The sequence below is a fragment of the Alternaria atra genome, assembly GCF_907166805.1.
Source record: "Alternaria atra isolate CS162 genome assembly, contig: 21, whole genome shotgun sequence".
NCBI classification, from domain to species: Eukaryota; Fungi; Ascomycota; class Dothideomycetes; order Pleosporales; family Pleosporaceae; genus Alternaria; species Alternaria atra.
The window spans coordinates 1834839-1854588 of record NW_025091319.1 but is presented as its reverse complement, the minus strand read 5'-3'; the positions used below and the strand labels follow the sequence as shown (position 1 = coordinate 1854588).

Below are 19750 nucleotides of genomic sequence, written 5' to 3'. Positions count from 1 at the left end.
TTAGCGGCCCGTCTAGGCCTGACTTCGGACCACGAGGGTAGCTCCGCAGTAATACCGGGGAAGTTCGCATTGCCGAAAGTTAATTTAACAACTACTGGAGCATGGTCCGATACGGTGTAGTTCGCAAGCAGATCTCAATTATTTCGATGAAGGTTGGGGCCGTGAGATCATGATGCGCTGACATCGGTTGGAGTCGAAAGGTAGCTCGAGTCATAGGTTTGACCGGAAAGCCGGGACCCGGACATGGGTCCATACGCAGGTAGACCGAATGGGCGATTGCATGCCTGGAAAAAGCAGTTGAGCTGGCAGGAACCAGGTAACATGGCCAGCTGATTAGCACGCATTGGTTCACAAATGCCAGAGTAAGTCTTCGATTAGACATGTAAAGGATCGCTTAGACAAAGGAATCCCAACCAGAAAGCCATACAAGACATGATCGCCAACGTCCAAAAAGCCACCAAAGTTCCTCGCGTATAATACCCACGTAGCGCGCCACATCGTGAAATTAGCAGGAATCGTAAAAGGTGAGATCGTAAACGTTATCCTCCCATTAATAGCACTATCCAAGAGTTCTAGATGACTAATCTCTTTAGCATATCCCTTTCATCATCTCCATCACAACAGAATACCATCTCCGATGTCAATGTGCATCTTCTTCTCATGCACATCTCTCTTATCTCTCCTCGGAAAGTCACGAATAGCACGTTCGCAGCCTAGGGCGCGACATTTGAACCGGCGGTCCTCCAGATGATATTCTCGGTGATGGCGCCGAAGGTCCGGCATGCGTAAGTATTTCTTGTTGCAACCGCCGTGTGTGCAGACGTAGACCCTTTTGGTCTCGACGCGGAAGGGAATATTGGCGATTATGTCGGTATCTGCCGAGTAAGAATGCTGCACTGCATGATCGGGAAGATCCGGAAGTTGTCCTCCAAGCACTGGTCCTGGAGGAACGGTATCTGCTGTCGAATAAAACTCCTGTGGCATGTCTAGTGAGCACTGCCCGTGCTCAAAAGCTCTCCGAAAGCAACTCGTCTATCTACGATACCTATATCCTGAATCTGGCTACTCATGAGGTGATTATCATCCTGTGACATACCTTCCATTTCCGGAGGGTCAATGGGCTGGAGGGCTTGCTGAACATTTGCATTACCAGGCATCAACGTACTGTCTGTATGTGGGTGTACGAAGTCAGTATATGTCTTACATGCAATTCGTACAGGGACACTTACTGTCATCAGAATATACATCGCCATCTATTACGGCGGTGCCTGGCCATACTACAGACTCTGCAAGGAGGTCTTCGTCGTGAGCAGCAGTGTGATGCCACGGGATACATGACCTTTATAACCTAATGGGGGCATAATCGTGACTTGTGCTTCTAAGCAATGAATACATGCTAGGCGCAACACAGGTTCGATCACGAATGAGACTGGATGTAAATCTACGAAGTCAGTGTATGTCTCACATGCAGTTCGTGCAGGAACACTTACAGAAAACAGCACTTAGCTTGGGAAACATAAGAAATTCAAACCTGGCTTCGGCTTTACAGCTGCTTATATCAGTACATATTACAACGTTGAAGATCTCACATGGGGGAGCCCTTGAGGCAGGAAACATATGAAAGACGAAGGAAAGTTACAAAAGATATCAGAACAGGAAAGAGTCGTAGAGACATGCCCCCATCCATTTGCGTTGGTCCGTAGTTCATCAAAAACGGCATTCAAAATAACCTACGACGTAGAACTTTGATCATTCCCGAACGCGTTTGGGGGCAGAAGTGACGAAGCCGCAGCTGCGGTTCCTTCGGTCATCGTGTCATGATCGACTGTCCAGTCTTGTCCCTCCCAGGATGCCAGAAAACAGTGGTCGATATTCGCATGTTCGGAATGGAAGTCGAGATGCGATGAACCGTTGACGAAAGTGGCAGCATATAAGCTGGGCGGTTGAGTGTCTCGACTGACTAGATATTCGTCAAAGTATGAGTTCGATGCCATACTGGAGTACGGTTGAGTCTTGGTCTTGAGAGGAAGAAAATTGCAGAGGTGTGGATCCGAGAATGTAGGATTGTGGATAGAAACTGAATATATACTATCTGAGCTGAGGCTACATTTGGCTGCGTTGCCCTTCCATGCACGCGCCCCTCCGGCTGAGGGGCGTTTGCCACGTAGCCCTTGGTGCGTCCTGTTTATGCGGTCATCCTGTCACTCGACGATTGTTTTGCAATGTTCATCGACGCTCTTGAATAATAAGACTGATTTTAACAACTATCCATGGATGTCTTATGCGCTACGGCGCTGTCATGGTGCGGTTGACTGAGCGGTAGTTAATCGAAAGAGTTTCACGATGAGTTGGATATTTCGATCAGGCCGCTAGTATCTCAGCGTAGGCCGTGACCCTCGATTATGAGAAACGGCGACAACGGAGAGGGAACGCATGTTACTAGTGGTGTTGGCGTTGGCTGGCGCGGAAGAGACGCCGCGCCGCAATGGCGGGAAAGTAGGGTCGACGGAGGGAAAGTTGTCCAACTCGCTAGCGGCCAACCAGGGCAGCTTCACCTGCTCTTCAACATCTGTCGATTCTTGTCAACCCTCATTGATAACTCCCTTCGACTCCAAATGCATACACCTGTGTGAAATATCGAGCTCTCTAGCTGGTTTTGAGACCATTCCATTAGCCCTCGCTCATTCGCGGCGCGTCACTAGAGCCTACAACAGGATGCCGGAGACGCGGCACAACTCTACGTGCCACCTGATTGGCAGCATCCAGGGTCTACGTATCCATATATACACTGGCTCTTGGCTGTCTTATATAAGTGTAAAGATCTATCGTTCCTTTGGATAGCGGTCTATGAGTAACAGATCATCCATTCTCTCGACTGGCCAGATCGTAGTCCCGCTACAGACAGGACGACCATGCGTTGGTAAACTCAGTCAACTTTAACATTGGCCACCTGCATGACTTCCCAGGTTCTTTGTCAGTAAGGGAACATTGCTCCGAAGATCGTGGTCAACTACCAATCATTATACCACCGTACCTGTGTGGGATGAAAGATGGATCCCACCATTACCCCATCGAACATAGCCTTTCTTAATATCTAGGCCTAATCCATGCTGTTGGGATGAGAAACCCTAGCGAAGCACATTTCCTTTGTTCCGTTGTGTTGGAGTCGGGAAACACCAAGGGCGGCCCTTCAATTACCACTATAGGCAAGTTGGTTAGGCGTGCAACCTACGAACCTTCACTTGCAATCCGTCGTCAGTTGGAAGGTGATATAAAACCAGAACTTTACGAAATAATTTCCACAACTGTGTCTGCTACCCACTCGAATCACTTCTCGAGATGCTACGCAACGTTATCTGTGCAGTGAGCAGCATAACGACTTGCTTAGTTGCCGCACGGCCTTCCTACAATTCATCCAGTGAGGCTCTTGAGTTGTTTGAGTCTTCACTAAGTGAGCTCGCGGAAGTCTACTATCCAGGCTCGGAGGAATTCGCCAATGCCACTATACGATGGGGCGCCGGGCAGACTCCGCACTACGAGTAAGTGTCCCTGTACGAGCTGCATGTGAGACATGCGCTAACTTCGTACGCCCACATTTAGTATGATCGTAAAGGTTGCGACAGAGGAAGATGTGCAAGAAGCTGTTAGTAAACGTCTACTCAGATACACTGTTGACCTAGCTAACCAGAAGCCAGATCCTATACGCCAATGCCAACAACAAGCCTTTCCACGCAATCTCAGGCGCCCATGCGACGACGACTTACCTTGACAATATCACGAACGCAGTTGGTATCTTCATGAGGGGCATGAGCGATATCTTCATCGTCGATGATGGCGACACAGCTCTACTCCAAGGCGGCATTCTCAATGGCGATGTCACTGACTTCTTATGGGCCCACGACAAGCAAACCATGACAACAGCCTGTGCTTGTGTCGGGTACATCTCCCCTATCCTCGGTGGCGGCCACGGCTGGAACCAAGGTCGTTATGGCCTGGCATCCGATCAACTCGTTTCTGCACGCGTGGTTCTCGCTAACGGCACTGCCATCACTGTGAACGAGAGCAGTACCGATCTGTTCTGGGCGATACGCGGCGCTGGCCACAACTTTGGCATCGTTACTCAGGCCGAGATCAAAATCTATGACAAGAAGCCAGATGTGGATCAGTGGGCCGTCATTGGCTACTTCTACACGCATGATAAGATGGAGGATGTTGTAGCAGTTGCGAACACCTGGATAACGAGTGCTAACAGACCAGTAAGCTTGGAACACTATATTGTGTTCTCCTTCGACCCCAAGGTGGACCCCATAAATGTGAGTCTACATCCCCTGCTCTACTCATCCCTCACAATCACTAACCCGACCAGCCTATCGTGATAATTTGGGTAATCTACCAAGGCGCTGCCACCATCCCAACCCAATACACCGATCCCCTCGTCGCCCTCTCACCCATGGCCACCGACTCGGGCGTAACCGACCTTGCCGGCGTAAGCAAATACACAGGTGCCGACCGCAACGGCCCCTCTTGCACAAAAGGCTACACGCGCTCCCTAGTCCCCGTATCAGCCGACACATACGACAAAACTTCCCTCCGCAAAGTCATCAACATCATGAAGACCTTTCCCTCGGAGTTCCGCAGCTCTGCCGTCCTGCTCGAAAGTTACTCTACCAATCGCGTCGGCCAGATACCTAGCGATAGCACCGCCTACCCCGACCGAGATGGCCAACTACTGTTCTCACCATTTATGACATATGAGAAGAATGTTAGTCTGGATGCGGCAGCATGGGATTTCGCGGGTCAGATACGTGATATGTTGATTGAAGGGACGGGAAAGGCTTATGAGGCTTATATTAACTATGCGAGGGGTGATGAGACGACAGAGGAATTGTATGGGTATGAAGAGTGGAGGTTGGAGAAGTTGAGGGGGTTGAAGAAGGAGTACGATCCCTTTGGCAAGTTCAACTTCTTTGCTCCGATCCTGTGAGCGATTCTGTTGAAGACAGAAAGAAGAGGCCTATGGTGGACAACAGGTGGTACATGTCACGGCTTCCAATCGCTAATGTCTGCGTTAGTTACCGAAGGGGATAGGTTGCTTCAGCAAGATGTTACACGTAGACAGTTAATCGCGCATACCCAACCCGTGGTCTGCGCTTATTCAGGTGCTTACTGAGAACCCGATCCGCCCCACATCCGCGCACTACAGCCCGTCCAGCCCAATCACTTGCTATGCTTCCGCATGATTCCGCATCCACCTATTGCTTAACGGTCAGATTGTGATATGCGCTAGAACCGATAGTGACTGACTCAGATGGCTCGTGGTGGCTGATGCATCCGGAACGCGGGAGGCGCGCGGCTTCCTTGCGAGTAGATATAGATATATTTGTAGTCATGCACTCTGAAAATATACCGTTCTTTCCACTTGACTCATAGGGTTGCTAAAATGTTCAGTCGCCCGCTTGGATTTACACAATCGGTCGAAGACGACCAGATTTCACTTGTCGACCTTTCATTCACATCCAAGAAGTATGCGGAGGAACAAAACCCGTTCGACACCCTCACCAAAGCAAGCGCAACTAGTGAAGAGGCTCCGTCTGAAGGAGCGACATCTCCATCTAGTATGTGGTCGGGATCAAGCCGTCAAAGCAGCAGCCCGTCCTCGACATCAAAGACACAGCACTCAAACGCCAACGTACCGGCTCGCCGCCCACTGATATCAGCGCATACATTCCCGAAGTATGAACATGAGGAGCGTTTGATAGGTCAGGAGTCGCAAGAAACAAAGGGGACAATATTTCAGCTTTGGCCGATGGAAGTTCCAGCACAGACGTTCAGGCTGGAGGCGCCCTTTATATACGCCACCAGGACGCGCAATATCCCACGATACCAGCTGCAGCAAGAGTTGGATCTAAACAGATCTGTATCCAAGTTGGATATTCGTGCAGTCCTTCCACGAGAGACTCGATCCCTTTCAATGCCAGCTATCCACGCACCGCGCGATCGGCAAATACGTTACAACGAGGAGCAAACGGTTTACAGTATAGATCTCTTTGAAATGCGCGGTCAAAAAGCCGGGGCACTTCCTGGTAGCATCCAGATGACTTCTGGAAAGTCACTATGGGGCGGTCAGTGGACGCGTTTCTGGCATGTTACTAGATGTAAGGCTCAACACCACAATTGCGATTACAGAGGAGAGTGTGAGCCGGAGAAACATCTTCTATATGGTGTTAAGAAAGGTGTGTGGGAGGACGCTGGGGGCATGGTTGTTGCGCGGGAAGAGAGGGAGGAAATGGGTGCGTGGAATGCGAATCAATCGTTTGTAGGAAAAGGAGCTGGCATAGATAGAATGGGATATGTTTTGGAGATGACGGATGAAACTGAGAGAGACGGGAAAAAACGCGATTTGGTGATTGCGTGTTGGGTGATGGGGCTGTGGATGGCGGAGAAACTCCGGTGGGAGGGAAATTGAGAGCTGTACCTAGGTAGTGAGAAGCTGAAAACAGCACAAGATTTGTAGGCTCGGATAGAACAACACTTCTTAACCTCCGTAGATTATCTGGGTTGTTCGGTGGAATCTCATAATCGTATCGCGACCCTGAAGTGATCTGATAAAGGCATACCCAATAACTAGTTATCCGTGTTGTGTGGGTAGATATGGAGGGCTACACGATCCCCGACCACGTGTTTGAGCACCTGTCAAATGCCCCTGCATGTCACAATGCACACAACTTGAAATCTCCTTCTCTTGTTTCTTTCAAAAGCAACCACCTGCGACAGCACCGAAGGTCTAAAATGGAGTTGCGCCGGTCAAGCGTCCGGGTAGCGCAGATTGCGGCGCGCCTGCTAGACCGAGCGCCACAGCCAAGGGGCGAAAGAGCCACCGCCTCATCTATCCATCGTTCCTGGGATCATCGCTCAGAGGGGCATTTGCGACTTGGACAATTCCGACCACCATGACCCGATTATTTTTATCTTGATGCTATTGTCTATTTCGATGCCCTGACCAAATCTCGACCAATCTCCAAGTTGCCAGTTTGGCAGTCAAAGCCCCGTCGCCGCGATGCCGCTCATCACCCCCTCACGCCTCGCCATCATCGTCGTCTCCTTTTCGCTCATAACTTTCTTCTGGACTTTTGGCCTACCACACCAGACTCCCCAGCCGTCCATACCCGCTATCGATCACTATGACCACAAGAATGTGCATACCGACCCGATAATACCGCCACCAGTCATCGAGACACCGCACGCGACAACACCAACGCCGATAGCACATGGAGATCGACCCACCGAGTCAGATGATCATAGATGGGACGACAAGGGAGCACAAGGTGGAAAGGGACAAGCGAAACCACCTGCGCCTACCGAGACGGGCATTGCGGATTACGAGAAGGATGACGGAAGATGGGAGGACAAGGAAAAGTTGAAGGGCGGTGATAAGTCTGCGGACAAGGCCAACGCAAGCGCAATTGGGGCGCCTACAACACTAGCCACCGAGACCAAGCCGGACGTTGCGACTACGAAGGCCGCCGAAGCCGCTGTCGAAACGCAAGTAGTCGAGAAGTTCTGCAGCGACGCCGACGGAGCGAAAGACATCATGGTCGTACTCAAGACGTCCAAGGCAGAAATCGACAAGCTCAACGGCCATCTCAGCAACCTTCTCTCCTGCGTCCCCACCTTCGTCATTTTCAGCGACCATGCTGGCGAGTTCCAAGGGCACAAAGTACATGATGCGCTCGACTCTATCAGCCATGAGATCAAATTCAAGAACAAAGAATTCCAGGAATATCAGCTTATGCATGCTGACGCGGAGCATAAGCCGGATGCAAAGAAGACGGAGGACCTGGATAAGTGGAAGTTCTTACCTATGGTGTACAAAGCATACCACATGAACCCCAGCGCCAAGTTCTTCGTCTTCCTCGAAGCTGACACGAGCTTGAGCTGGACGAACGTGTTGCAATGGTTTAATAGGCTGGATTACCGGATACCTTATTACAGCGGAGCTCCTTACTTCATTGCGGGCACACAAGTAGCGCAACGCGGAGCAGGCATCATGTTGTCTCAGGGCGCTCTACGACGATACTCCAAATCTTACGACGAGCTTTACCAGACCAAGTGGGAAAAGAACACCGCCACAGAATGCTGCGGTGACCTGATGCTGGCGAAAGCTCTTGGAGACGCACACGTGGAATTCTACGCTGCTTGGCCACTCCTTCAGAGCGAGCAGCCAAGTACACTTGACTACACCAGGAAGCACTGGTGTGCTCCTGCGGTGTCATGGCATCACATTGCTGGCGACCAGCTTACTAGGCAATGGGATATCGAGAAGAAGTGGACCAGCGCGAACGGCTGGAAGAAGCCATACCTGTACCGCGACGCCTACCACGACTCGGTGGAACCACACATCGAAGCGCAAAAAGTGGGCTGGGACAACTTGAGCCAGGACACGAAGATTGTTGCGCCAGAGGGACAGCAGGAACAGATGAAAGATGATGCCGAGAAGAAGAAAAAGGAGGGAGAAGAGCACGATTTAGGCGAACCAGAGGAAAAGCCCAAGGAACAAGTCAAACCTCAAGAAGAGGCAAAGAAACAACCAGGAGAAAAGCCCAAGCAAGACGGCAAAACTCAGCAAGAAGAGAAGAAGGAACCCGAGAAGATCAAGGTCGACAACACACCACCACCCGACTCTCGAATCTACCAAGAATCCGGTCCCAGTCCCACATCCAGCAAGTCCAAACGTGCAGACAAGAAAGGCGGCGACAAGAAAGAGGACAAGAAACCTGAACCACCCAATTGGGACAAGCTCGCGGAAAAACACCCAGACGCAGCGGATAGCTCTGAGCGCTGCCAGGCAGTCTGCCAACAAGTCGAGGACTGTCTACAATGGCGGTACACGTCGAATGGGGACGGTGAGTGTCATCTAAGTAAGGTGGTTAGGTTAGGTGGCAAAGTTGGGGACGATAAGTGGACGAGTGGATGGTTGGTTGACAGGATTAACGGGGTTACCAAGGAATGGGCGTGTAAGGAGGTCAAGTGGAGGTTTTATCAGTAAGAGGAGGAGTGCGGGTTGAGATGGGTAGATGCGGGTAAAAGGATGGTATTTTGGTGTCTATGTGTTCGTGTTATGGGGTTGAGATGAGAGCTTTTTGTATAGTTTTGAGCTGACAAGAAGGCTGTAAGCGGTGGAAATGGTTGTATATACCCTTTTTGTTGTAATGTATATGTTTATCGCATAAGACATGGAACGTAGATGTGTTGGCTCCGTTTCATCGTACCTTCTTAGAGTGCTCATCGTACTTCTCGTCAAAGCAGAGGTTGTAAATCAGTCGAGAAGAGATGATTGCGTACGTAGGAAGTTGGTTCGATCTTCTAGAACTACGGCTCCCTTCTCTCGCTATCGTATCAGTTCGTTCACTACATATCACTCGCAACGTATACTAGTCCTTTCTTCCTTTCTTACTCTTTGCTTACCTGAACCTAGCCTGATCAAAACTCGTGAAGCGATGTGGCTAGCTCGTCTCTTCAGTCGCTCGCTCACGTGAGGCTTCCAACGACGGTCCCTTCCTCCCAAAGGCTCAATACTCGTTGCTGTGGCACATTGTTGCGGGCAATTAAGACATATATGGCCAGCGTAGAAAAGAAGAAAGGAAAAAATGAGGTTTTGAACAAGAGCATGCAGGTGTAGGTGGAGTGCTAGACTTGAGTCCAGATTGCGTCACATCATCAAACTTTAGCAATGTTAGCACGGTTTCCATCTAGTCATAACTTCGTATGTATGTTCATGGCACGTCTAATCCAGTCCATGCACCCCACTTTTAGGACACTCCCACGCTTGACCTTGAACGGCAGGCGCAATACGCCTTCTTGGCTGCTTTCTATTTGCCGAGATTCTGTACTATACTTACTTCATATATATACGCCTTCCATTATTTTCAATCTTATAAAGAGGCAGGCATCAATAACCATCGACAGCATCTTGAATACTCACCTTCCGCGTAGCATGGAGTCCGATGCCATCTCCCAACTCAAAGCGCTACTAAACGCTGCCCCGGATCTTCGCTCACAACTCAGTAATGCCGAGCGCCTCCAACTAAGCGGATTGGCTGAAGCACTCAGAAATGAGTTGGAAAGACCAGATGAAGCCATTTTCAGGGTAACGTTCAACGAGGTATGTCTTACGTGTCATGCCACTCTTTCCAAGTTCGCAGGGTTGTACTGCACCTGATTCGCGGATATGGCCATTAGCGCTAAGGACGAGTGCGATTAGCCCGGACATTATCTTGCTATTCGGTTAGCCATACAATGGGGAGTTTTTGAAGCCCTAGGCGATGTTGGTGACAAGGGGAAGACGAGCGTTCAGCTTGCTGAGGGTGCTGGGGCGGATGTGCGGTTAGTTGGTACGTACGCCTTTATCGCGAACGTGATGAGAAGACCTCGAAATCAACATCAACGAGAGTTTGAAGGTGGCAGCTACAGTGATACTATGGGCTGATACTAATCGTTCATTTGCAGCTCGCTTCCTACGTCACCTAGCTGCGAATGGCACAATCCGCGAAGTCGATCTCGATACCTACGCAAGCACTCGACTTTCGGCTTCTTTGAGGCAAAAGTCGTTCAAAGATGCTATTCAATTCATGTAAGTCCCTTCAGTCCATTCAAGTAGGTGAGCTCAATGGACACAAGTCCCTCTACTGATACCGTACCCTACCCGGAACAGGTACGACGACTTCTACAACGTAGGCTGGAAAGTCCCCTCATTCCTCGACTCCATCTCCCACCGCAATCCTACTGATATCAACAACGGTCCATTTCAACATGCACATGGCTTCTCTAATAAATCCCTGTACACTTACTTTGACGAAGATGCAGCCATGGGAGCTCGTTTCGGCGGTATGATTCAGATGTACAACGCTGGCAAACCCTTCTTTTGGGAGGAAGGCTACTATCCACTCAAAGAGCGGTTGGTACTTAGAGGGCCTAATTCGGATGAGGATGTCTTGCTTGTAGACATCGGAGGTGGGGATGCTGGAGATCTGGGTCTGTTGAGGAAAGCGCTCGGGAAGGAAGTAAAGGGTCGGCTTGTTTTGCAGGAGTTGAAGCATATCGTCGATAGGTGTAAGGAGGATGGATTTGAAGCGCAGGTGGGAGATTGGAACGAGGTTCAACCGATCAAAGGTACGTTTCTGAATGCATACCACCACACCATGGATACTAACCGACTGTGTTTCACAGGAGCAAGAGCATACATGCTTCAGCACATCCTCCACGACTTCAGCAGCGACGATGAATGCCGTCATATCCTCCGCAATATTGTTCCTGCTATGAAGCCTGGTTACTCCAAGCTACTCATTAAAGAGCTTCTCGTACCAGATCGCAACGCGCCATGGGCATTCACGGCAATGGACGTCAATGTCATGCAATCACTCTCCGGTCAAGAGCGTACCGAATCGCAATTCCGTGAGCTAATTGAGTCAGTTGGACTGAAAATTGAGGGCATATGGGGTCACGAGAATGCGTTGGACGTGGTCATCGAAGCCTATCTGTCCTAGAAGCAGAAACTTACCCTATTTACTGGATCTCCGAATCATGATGAGATGGCTCCTCAGACGGTACAACATACTTCTCCCATTTTTCCTCCGTATTTGCCTCCTTCCAAGTCTCCCACCACTACATTCTCGTCTACCTCCCAATCGCCTCTTTCTACCATACCCAGCTAGCTTTCCAGAACAGCCGCAAGACTTTGCGCCCGGAAACCTTCAAGATACCGTCGCCCAAGTGAATACAATTCCGTAAACTTATCATCCGAGAACTTCAGCCCATCACTCCTCCTCGCACATCCCTTCCTGCCGATAGCGAACGGCAAGATAAGCGAAATCTGATCTTCCAAGCTGCCGTGATCGGTGGGTAAGAGATACAAACCAGAAGGGTATATCTTGATATCATAATACCCAAAGAAATTCAGTGGCCGAGCGTCACGGTTTTGCGAACTCCAAGTTTCATCCTCGAAGAAGTCGAGTTCGGATCGGAAAAGAAGGATAGGTGGGACTCTATTCTCATCTTTGGGCATGTATGATCGGTAAGGTTGGCTGGAGAAAACTGAAGAGGTGATGACGCGAAGATCTGAGGTTACATTCTTAGAGTGTGAGCGGCGTGTGCAGAAGAGGAAGTTGTAGGCGAATCGGTGCGGAGGATCTATGGTATTATATACGTTGTCGTCTAGCAGGCTGTGAATGAGGTCGCTGGCTTTTGTTGGAGCACTGGCTGCAGGCATGCAGATTTCAATCGCGTCGACGAGCTTGTCCCATATATCTAGGTTCTGTCTCAGCATAGTCCCGTTGTATGGAGCGATGGTCCACAGGGCATGGTAATCCCAATTCCCTGGAAATATCTCAGGCCATTTTTCCATAAGCTCCCTCCCCCTCCCCCGTCTTCTGGTACGGCCTGAACAGTCTCATTGCGGATTTGAGAGAGCCAGAAGGTAAGCATCATCTTCAATGGACACCATGTTCCATACCTGATGTCATATTTGTCGTATGTGGTCAGGTTAGGGATGCAGAGATCCATTTCCTGATAGTACCTAATTGCGTAAGGTCGTCGTTCTAGTGCAACAATAGCAGCATCAAGCTTCTTACACCAGTCCACAGATATGCCCTGTGTCGAAATGACCCGCGCCATATAGAACTAAACGCGTTTTCCCGTCGTCGTCGTCTTCCGTCTCGCAGTCCCCCCATAGCGCTTCCGTGAATCCAAACATGTATCCCGGATCAGATAGACCCGAGACCGAGTAAAAGAATGTGAGACAGGATTCACCTTCTTGCCCGTACGGAATCTGAGCTTGCTCGAGAAATTGGATGAGGTCGGGTGAGAGATCAGGTCATGCGGCTTCGGCTTCTTCGCCGTGTATCTCGAACCAGGTTTTGCATTGAGAGTTTAGTACTTGCAGCTCTGCACCCAAGTACCAAGCCAGTATCGCTGCCTTGACTGCCCAGTCCATAGTAACTCTTGGGTCAAGATTGGGCGTCATGCACAGATGCGGAATATGGTCGTTGATGTTCAACTGAAGGACTTGAGCGTGCAATTCAGTGTATTTGTCCGTATACAACCATTGTACGAAGAGCTCAAGTACCTCACCACAGTGCATCTTACCAAGCGACATTTACAGTGCAGGTTTGTCTTTGCCTAAACAGTGAGAATTGGATGCCGTGTAGTTGCGGGTAGAGACTGAACGCAGCAGCTCACAAGGTAGGTAGACATATCGCGAATGGCGACAGAACACAAACCCAAGCCTATCTTGGCGGCTCGAAGATCGCGTGCGCTGTCGTTAGTAGTTAGCGGGTACTCGTAAATAGAGATGCATGTGTTGGCAAAGAAACGCATGAAAGAGCACACGAGTGATCGTGATAGTAGGGCTGGCGAGGGAAGTGGTTTGGTCGGTGATGAGGCATGCAACTCAGGGTTTGGTATCATAGCTTCAACTCTGGTGATACTATCCAGGCTTGACGATGTATCTAGCAACGTGCGCTATATTAGACCTGGGAGACATCTCGGACGATCTCTGGTAGGGAGATGAAGCCGATCTTGAATTATTGCGCGAGTACAAGGGCATCACAGTAGCAACTCGGGATCTTCCCAGATTAGAAAAGACGATGGTAAAGCTGCTCAAGAACGTGCACGGGTGGTTGTAGGATCGTCGCTAGACAGAACCGCCAAATCGCCAACGCGCCCCCAAAACGCGCCAAGACCCCAACACATGACCGCGCGCACCCTCCCACCCCATCTAAACTCATGAACTCACGTCGACACAGGCCTCATTTCCTCATCTCGAAATCAAATCTCCAGAAAACAAGCTTCTTCTCAACAATCACATCACCGTCGTAATCATCCAATTCAGCTATCGTTTCAAGCCCAGCCTCACCGCCAAAACAGTCGGTATCCCAGCCACGCCAGCCTGTCCAGCCCCTCCCACCATGGACGCGACCCAACCACCTTGCTGGTGCACGCACCCCGCCACGTCTGTACAAAAGTTGCTGCATGCCACATGCAGTAGACTCCATTACTTGCCCTGCAAATTTCTTTGCTGATACTATTAACTCGACTTGATCCCTAACAATCTCACACACACTCCACACTCTACCATACTTTTCGTGTTGTTGTTCGGGTTTACCATCACCATCCTTGACATTGGCTTGCTTCTGGGATATTACCTACGACACTACTACTGAAGGTTGCTTGGACGATAGCTAAGCTTGGACCGACACCGATACCACTGCGTTATACAAAAACTACCTGTTGTTTGCGCTCAAGATACAGTGCGCATACAATATTTACACATCTACCAACAACAATTGACTGACTCTCGATACAGACACACCTTGAAGACTATCGCATCGCATCACCAACCACTACTCCAACTTCTACCAACGAGAACCTCTCGTTCCCAACACAACAACCGCAACCATGAAGCGCAACATCGTCATCTTCCTCATCATCCTTATCCTCTTCATCCTCATCGCCGCTATCGCGTATCTGATCTACTACCTACAAACCCGCATGGCCGTCGGCGGCACCGCATCGTCTGTCTCTGACATGACTGAGAACGCATAAACGACACTCACACAACACAACACAATGACACAATAGGCAAGGGAAAAGAAAGACACATTTTTTACGACGATACGAAGATAGTATAACACATGGGACGATCTCAGATTTGAGGATTGAACACTGCATGGCATTGGCGTTTATGGGACTGCATGGCTATGCAACCTACAATGGGTGTTTGGGATTGATTAGACAAGAAAAGTGATGAAACACTTGAAGAGGTTGGAACGAAGATAATGCGATTGAAGCGGCCATGTTGATTCGGACTGGGCTTTTGGATACCCGCAACGTTATTACGTTACTTATTGTTATGTTTATATATATATATGTTTGCGCATGAGTGGAATTGAATGATACAAACATTTGAACAACCATCTTTCATACTTTTTTATCGTGAGACTTAGGCTTTTGTGATCGATTCCAGGACAGTCAGGAGCGATATGGATGTCTCTTGTCAGCTTGTGTCACGGTTCAACTTTTGCATGTACATGACTGCTGTAAACTTTGATTGTAACGGGTATAAAACACAAAGCTAGAATTGCTTTGATGAACCATTGAAACTCCTTGTTTCCGCTGCCAAAAAAAACCCCTGAGCATATTCAAAGAAGCTTCTATAATACATTTGGTGGATATACGCCAAAATCAGCGGGCAAGTATGTCTCCACTGATACCAAGTCAGATTCCTATTCCGACCCCAGTTGCACTGGCGAAGCATTGTGTGGCGGGATGACGGGCGAGGATGCAAGAGGTGAACACAAAATTTGCTCCACGGGTGTCAATGGAGACACGGTAGGTGATTTAAGCAACGGCAAAAGTGTGACTGGTGGGGTCGGAGGCGACGAAGATGAGGACTGCTCTGCAGGCGTCGGCCCAGTCATGTCAGATGATTTGAGACGCAGCGGAGACGATGAGAAGGGTGACATTGTTGGAGAACGTAGTGGTTGGGGGAGCATCTTCTCGATTGGCATGGCGGGCGCGAAGTCAGTTCGAACTTGGCTGGTGAGCAACGTTTTCGATGGCGAATTTGGTTGCATATACTACACGACTTGAAGTGAATTAGTGGCCTGTCATTATCGTGTCTTTGTAGTCATCACCATCGTCGCTATTCAGAGGCTCATCGCCGTTTTCGGTGAAGACTAGGTGGCTTTCGTAGTATCCAAGCATCTGCACCGAGTTAGTAATTGGTAGGACTCAGGCAGACGGGGAGACGCACTTTTTGTGGACACTTTTGGTAGACGTGTTTGAGAGGGTGCTGTGTCTTTCGTCCATTCATCCAGACAAGGTATGCGAACTTCTCGGGTTCACCCGTCTTGGGGTTTTTTGTTTGCTCAACTGTGTCGATGTAGCTGACATCATGTTCCCATGAGCCTGGTGGTGGACTCCATTGTGCCTCCCTTTTCTCCTTCGTCTTCTTCTCCTCTGTATCTGCCTTCACACGCTTAGTGCTGGATGCGGGGATCCCAGACTCGGATTTTGTGCCAGCGGCCGATGGTCGTCCTTTCCGCTTCTGGCCTTTGGGTTCTGGTCGGCCTCCAATTTTCTGGAAGTACTCGTTCAGTACGTCGATGGCTCCCTCCATGTTTTCCTCTGCCTCCCATGTCCGATCCTTGGGATCATCGTAGCCTTCCCATTTGACGTCGAGTTGAAGAACGCCCTACTACGGTCAGTGTCTGCGTGTGAAAGAGTGGATGTTTGCACATACCTTTTGAAACCGGTGGCCGTGGATCGCTTCAACGACGTATCTGTCGCATTGTCAGCGCGATGCGATCCATGGGTATATGATTGTGCGCGTACTCGTCTTCTTCAACCCCACTGTCGTCGTCCTTCCCATCTTGTACGGGATCCTCCTTCGCTAGCTGATTTGCCTTTCCCTTTCCAGTTGGTTGCGCGGGGACGTCTTCGCTGTCCGAGGAGCCGTGGTCGCTAAGAGCAGCTGTACGAGTTAGCTGCCGTACATTGCGTATATTACGCGTAGGGTAGTTACGTGAGCAAGTGGGCGCAACTCACGAGGCATCTTGAATCGCTGTCGCTATTGATGACGGGTGGAAATATTGGATACGAATAGCTCCTTGAAGCCCGAGGCAATTTGGATAAAGCGCAATTGCGTGCGCGCGACAGGTTAACGGTGGGTGTGGTGCGGAGTCAGCTCGGGGCAGCAAGCGTCAGGGCAATTCCGAGGGTTGAAGCTGGCGACGGAAGGCGCGTTCGCGACGACTCGCGGCCGTGCACCCAGATGCCAAGCCCTTCTGGGGAAATTTCGAGACTGACATGGCAGCTGTTTGGATATACCCCACCACCCCTCACTACTAAACATACCCGGGATTCTCTCCTAGTGTGTACCTGTAGTTTCAAGAGTCTCCCAAATCGTGAATTTGTTTCTTCAGCGGGCATTTCTTCACCATGGCGATGCGTAAGTTATGCAGGCTACAACAGCTGCAATCCCCAAAAACACTTACTTGTGAGACATGTATGCTAACTCAACTTGATTATAGAGGTCGATCTTTCCAACGGTATGTCTCCGAACCCACTACGATAGAACTACGAAATTACTACGAATCATTCGCGAATAACGACTGACAAATCGGATTATAGCGCAGGTGATGAAGGATGAAGCGGGCAGGCCGTTTATCATTGTCAGAGAGTATGTGGAATGCTGGAATTAGGCCTCAAGCCCTTATTCAAAAAGGCGGCAGCTAATACTGGGATAGCCAAGGCAAGAAGCAGAGGCAACACGGCAACGATGCGGTCAAGTCCCACATTCTGGCGGCCAAGACGGTCGCGAACCTTGTCAAGAGCTCTCTGGTATGCAGCGTCGTCCAAACTGATGAAGCTAGAACACCGACTCATTAAATCTAGGGACCACGAGGACTGGACAAGATCTTGATTTCGCCCGACGGAGATATCACGGTCACAAACGATGGCGCTACCATTCTCTCCCAGATGGAAATCTCCAACCACGTCGCGAAGCTGCTAGTCGAACTGTCCAAGTCACAAGACGAGGAGATTGGTGACGGAACCACTGGTGTCGTAGTTTTGGCGGGCGCACTCCTCGAGCAGGCAGCGGACCTCATCGACAAGGGCATCCACCCCATCAGGATAGCGGACGGTTACGACCAGGCTTGCGAGGTTGCTGTGGCCAAGCTGGACGAGGTCAGCGACGAGATCAACTTCTCCAAGGACAACACGGAAGAGCTGTTCAGGGTTGCAAAGACGAGTCTGGGCAGCAAGATCGTCTCCAAGGCGCACGACCAGTTCGCCAACATCGCCGTAGATGCTGTGCTTTCGGTCGCAGATCTGGAGCGGAAAGACGTCGATTTCGAGCTCATCAAGGTTGACGGCAAGGTCGGTGGATCGCTCGAGGACACATTACTTGTCAAGGGTGTCATAATAGACAAGGACTTTTCGCATCCCCAGATGCCCTCGGAGGTCAAGGATGCCAAACTCGCCATCCTTACATGTGCGTTCGAGCCACCGAAGCCCAAGACCAAGCACAAGTTGGACATCACCAGCGTGGAGGAGTTCAAGAAGCTACAAAACTACGAGTCGAACAAGTTCACCGAGATGATTGAGCAGATTAAGAACACGGGCGCCAACGTAGTAATATGCCAATGGGGCTTCGACGACGAGGCCAACCACCTTCTTCTCACAAACAAGCTGCCCGCTGTACGGTGGGTAGGAGGCCCAGAGATCGAGTTGATCGCCATCGCCACCAACGGACGCATTGTACCGCGTTTCGAGGACCTAAGCGCAGAGAAACTCGGAAGCGCGGGTATCGTTCGGGAACTAACGTTCGGAACTACACGAGACAAGATGCTGGTCATCGAGGAGTGTGCAAACACAAGAGCTGTCACAGTCTTTGTCCGAGGCAGCAACAAGATGATCATCGACGAGGCCAAGCGGTCGCTACACGATGCTCTCTGTGTCGTCCGAAACCTAGTGCGAGACAACCGTATCGTGTACGGTGGAGGTGCTGCAGAAGTAGCATGCTCGCTCGCAGTTGAGGACGCGGCAGTCAAGGTAAATGTCATGGAACTCAATCCGGTCACAGTAACTAACCCTGAGTAGAGCCCTGGTATTGAGCAATACGCGATGCGCGCTTTCGCAGATGCCCTTGACGCCGTTCCCATGGCGCTGGCTGAGAACTCCGGCCTCAGCCCCATCGAAACCCTCGCCAACATCAAATCCCGACAAGCCAAGGAGAAGAACTCCAGATTAGGTGTCGACTGCATGCAGACGGGAAGTAACGGTATGTGCACATTTCACTCTTTGTTATCCAACGATCTTCCCCACGTCTCTTTGTATTATCCCCGCTTGCCTCACCGCTATCGAACATAGCTGCATTGCGGACTATCTCCGGGAGACCTGAGACCCGTGATGCATACAAGTTCCCGCATCAAACGCCCCCGTGGGGTGGGGTGCATCCCCCCACGCAGCGCCACTTGCTAAGCAGGCTTGAACGCAACTACATGTGGAGATGAGCAGGAGTCATCTGAGACTCTCGCTTTGCTGTCACTATTGTGCACAACGATATGGGCCATATCGGTGGCTGAGCTATCGAAGATCGTGCTAACGTGGCGTTATTTGCAGATATGAAGGAACACTTTGTGATCGATCCCTTGATCTCGAAGAGGCAGCAATTGTTGCTCGCTACACAGTTGTGCCGTATGGTACTCAAGGTACGTATCGTAACTTTTCCCCCTTGTTTCGTAACATATCGTCGCTTGTTGCACTGCACACCCCCTGGTGTTACTCCCTTTCTCGCCATCCCTTCCGTATCTCCCTCCCGTCCCTGCAACCTTGCTTTGCTCGGCCTCCTCCCTTACATTCTTCCTCTGGATCGAAGGCACGGCCGGGGAAGCGGGGAAGCGAGATCAGAGACGCACAGGTGTCTGTATGCAAGTTTGCATTGTTCGTTACACATCATCACTTTGTGTTACACCAATTTTCTCACCGCTGGCGCTTGTTGCAAACAAAACTAACAACACCGCACAGATCAACAACGTGATCATAGCTGGAAATGACGATCAGGACTTCTAAACGCCAACACGCCATACCTGTCACACCGGTTGATCTGTGCCTGAGCGATGGGCGCGTGTAGCGAACGAAGCGCAAGGGCCTGTTGAATGGCAACGTGAAGAATCCATGTCTAAGGCGT

General features: G+C 50.3%; 8 protein-coding genes across 8 annotated transcripts; 5 read left to right on the top strand and 3 right to left on the bottom strand.

Annotated features, from left to right (window-relative positions):
- Nucleotides 1–986: 986 nt before the first annotated feature.
- Nucleotides 987–1994, bottom strand: ALTATR162_LOCUS1031 (uncharacterized protein; the record flags this gene model as incomplete). Its single annotated transcript, XM_043308626.1, has 5 exons — nucleotides 987–1168; nucleotides 1230–1298; nucleotides 1349–1441; nucleotides 1491–1549; nucleotides 1735–1994. 5 exons carry the CDS (start codon nucleotides 1992–1994, stop codon nucleotides 987–989), a joined length of 663 nt encoding a protein of 220 aa, XP_043164561.1.
- Nucleotides 1995–3509: 1515 nt separating this feature from the next.
- ALTATR162_LOCUS1030 (uncharacterized protein) lies at nucleotides 3510–4984 on the top strand (the record flags this gene model as incomplete). The annotated part of the gene is made up of 3 exons (XM_043308625.1): nucleotides 3510–3539; nucleotides 3696–4313; nucleotides 4367–4984. 3 exons carry the CDS (start codon nucleotides 3510–3512, stop codon nucleotides 4982–4984), a joined length of 1266 nt encoding a protein of 421 aa, XP_043164560.1.
- A 2073-nt stretch (nucleotides 4985–7057) lies between these two features.
- On the top strand, nucleotides 7058–9046 carry ALTATR162_LOCUS1029 (uncharacterized protein; the record flags this gene model as incomplete). Its single annotated transcript, XM_043308624.1, has 1 exon — nucleotides 7058–9046. The coding sequence occupies one exon, from the start codon at nucleotides 7058–7060 to the stop codon at nucleotides 9044–9046; it is 1989 nt and encodes a 662-aa protein (XP_043164559.1).
- Nucleotides 9047–9994: 948 nt separating this feature from the next.
- Nucleotides 9995–11543, top strand: ALTATR162_LOCUS1028 (uncharacterized protein; the record flags this gene model as incomplete). Its single annotated transcript, XM_043308623.1, has 5 exons — nucleotides 9995–10162; nucleotides 10262–10391; nucleotides 10507–10630; nucleotides 10712–11169; nucleotides 11227–11543. The coding sequence occupies 5 exons, from the start codon at nucleotides 9995–9997 to the stop codon at nucleotides 11541–11543; spliced, it is 1197 nt and encodes a 398-aa protein (XP_043164558.1).
- A 164-nt stretch (nucleotides 11544–11707) lies between these two features.
- On the bottom strand, nucleotides 11708–12322 carry ALTATR162_LOCUS1027 (uncharacterized protein; the record flags this gene model as incomplete). Its single annotated transcript, XM_043308622.1, has 1 exon — nucleotides 11708–12322. The coding sequence occupies one exon, from the start codon at nucleotides 12320–12322 to the stop codon at nucleotides 11708–11710; it is 615 nt and encodes a 204-aa protein (XP_043164557.1).
- A 1639-nt stretch (nucleotides 12323–13961) lies between these two features.
- ALTATR162_LOCUS1026 (uncharacterized protein) lies at nucleotides 13962–14455 on the top strand (the record flags this gene model as incomplete). The annotated part of the gene is made up of 3 exons (XM_043308621.1): nucleotides 13962–14009; nucleotides 14235–14303; nucleotides 14360–14455. The coding sequence occupies 3 exons, from the start codon at nucleotides 13962–13964 to the stop codon at nucleotides 14453–14455; spliced, it is 213 nt and encodes a 70-aa protein (XP_043164556.1).
- Nucleotides 14456–15651: 1196 nt separating this feature from the next.
- Nucleotides 15652–16909, bottom strand: ALTATR162_LOCUS1025 (uncharacterized protein; the record flags this gene model as incomplete). Its single annotated transcript, XM_043308620.1, has 6 exons — nucleotides 15652–15759; nucleotides 15809–16249; nucleotides 16298–16337; nucleotides 16390–16528; nucleotides 16580–16597; nucleotides 16864–16909. The coding sequence occupies 6 exons, from the start codon at nucleotides 16907–16909 to the stop codon at nucleotides 15652–15654; spliced, it is 792 nt and encodes a 263-aa protein (XP_043164555.1).
- Nucleotides 16910–17195: 286 nt separating this feature from the next.
- On the top strand, nucleotides 17196–19616 carry ALTATR162_LOCUS1024 (uncharacterized protein; the record flags this gene model as incomplete). Its single annotated transcript, XM_043308619.1, has 5 exons — nucleotides 17196–17236; nucleotides 17304–17397; nucleotides 17452–18612; nucleotides 18661–18841; nucleotides 19588–19616. The coding sequence occupies 5 exons, from the start codon at nucleotides 17196–17198 to the stop codon at nucleotides 19614–19616; spliced, it is 1506 nt and encodes a 501-aa protein (XP_043164554.1).
- Between the last annotated feature and the right edge of the window lie 134 nt (nucleotides 19617–19750).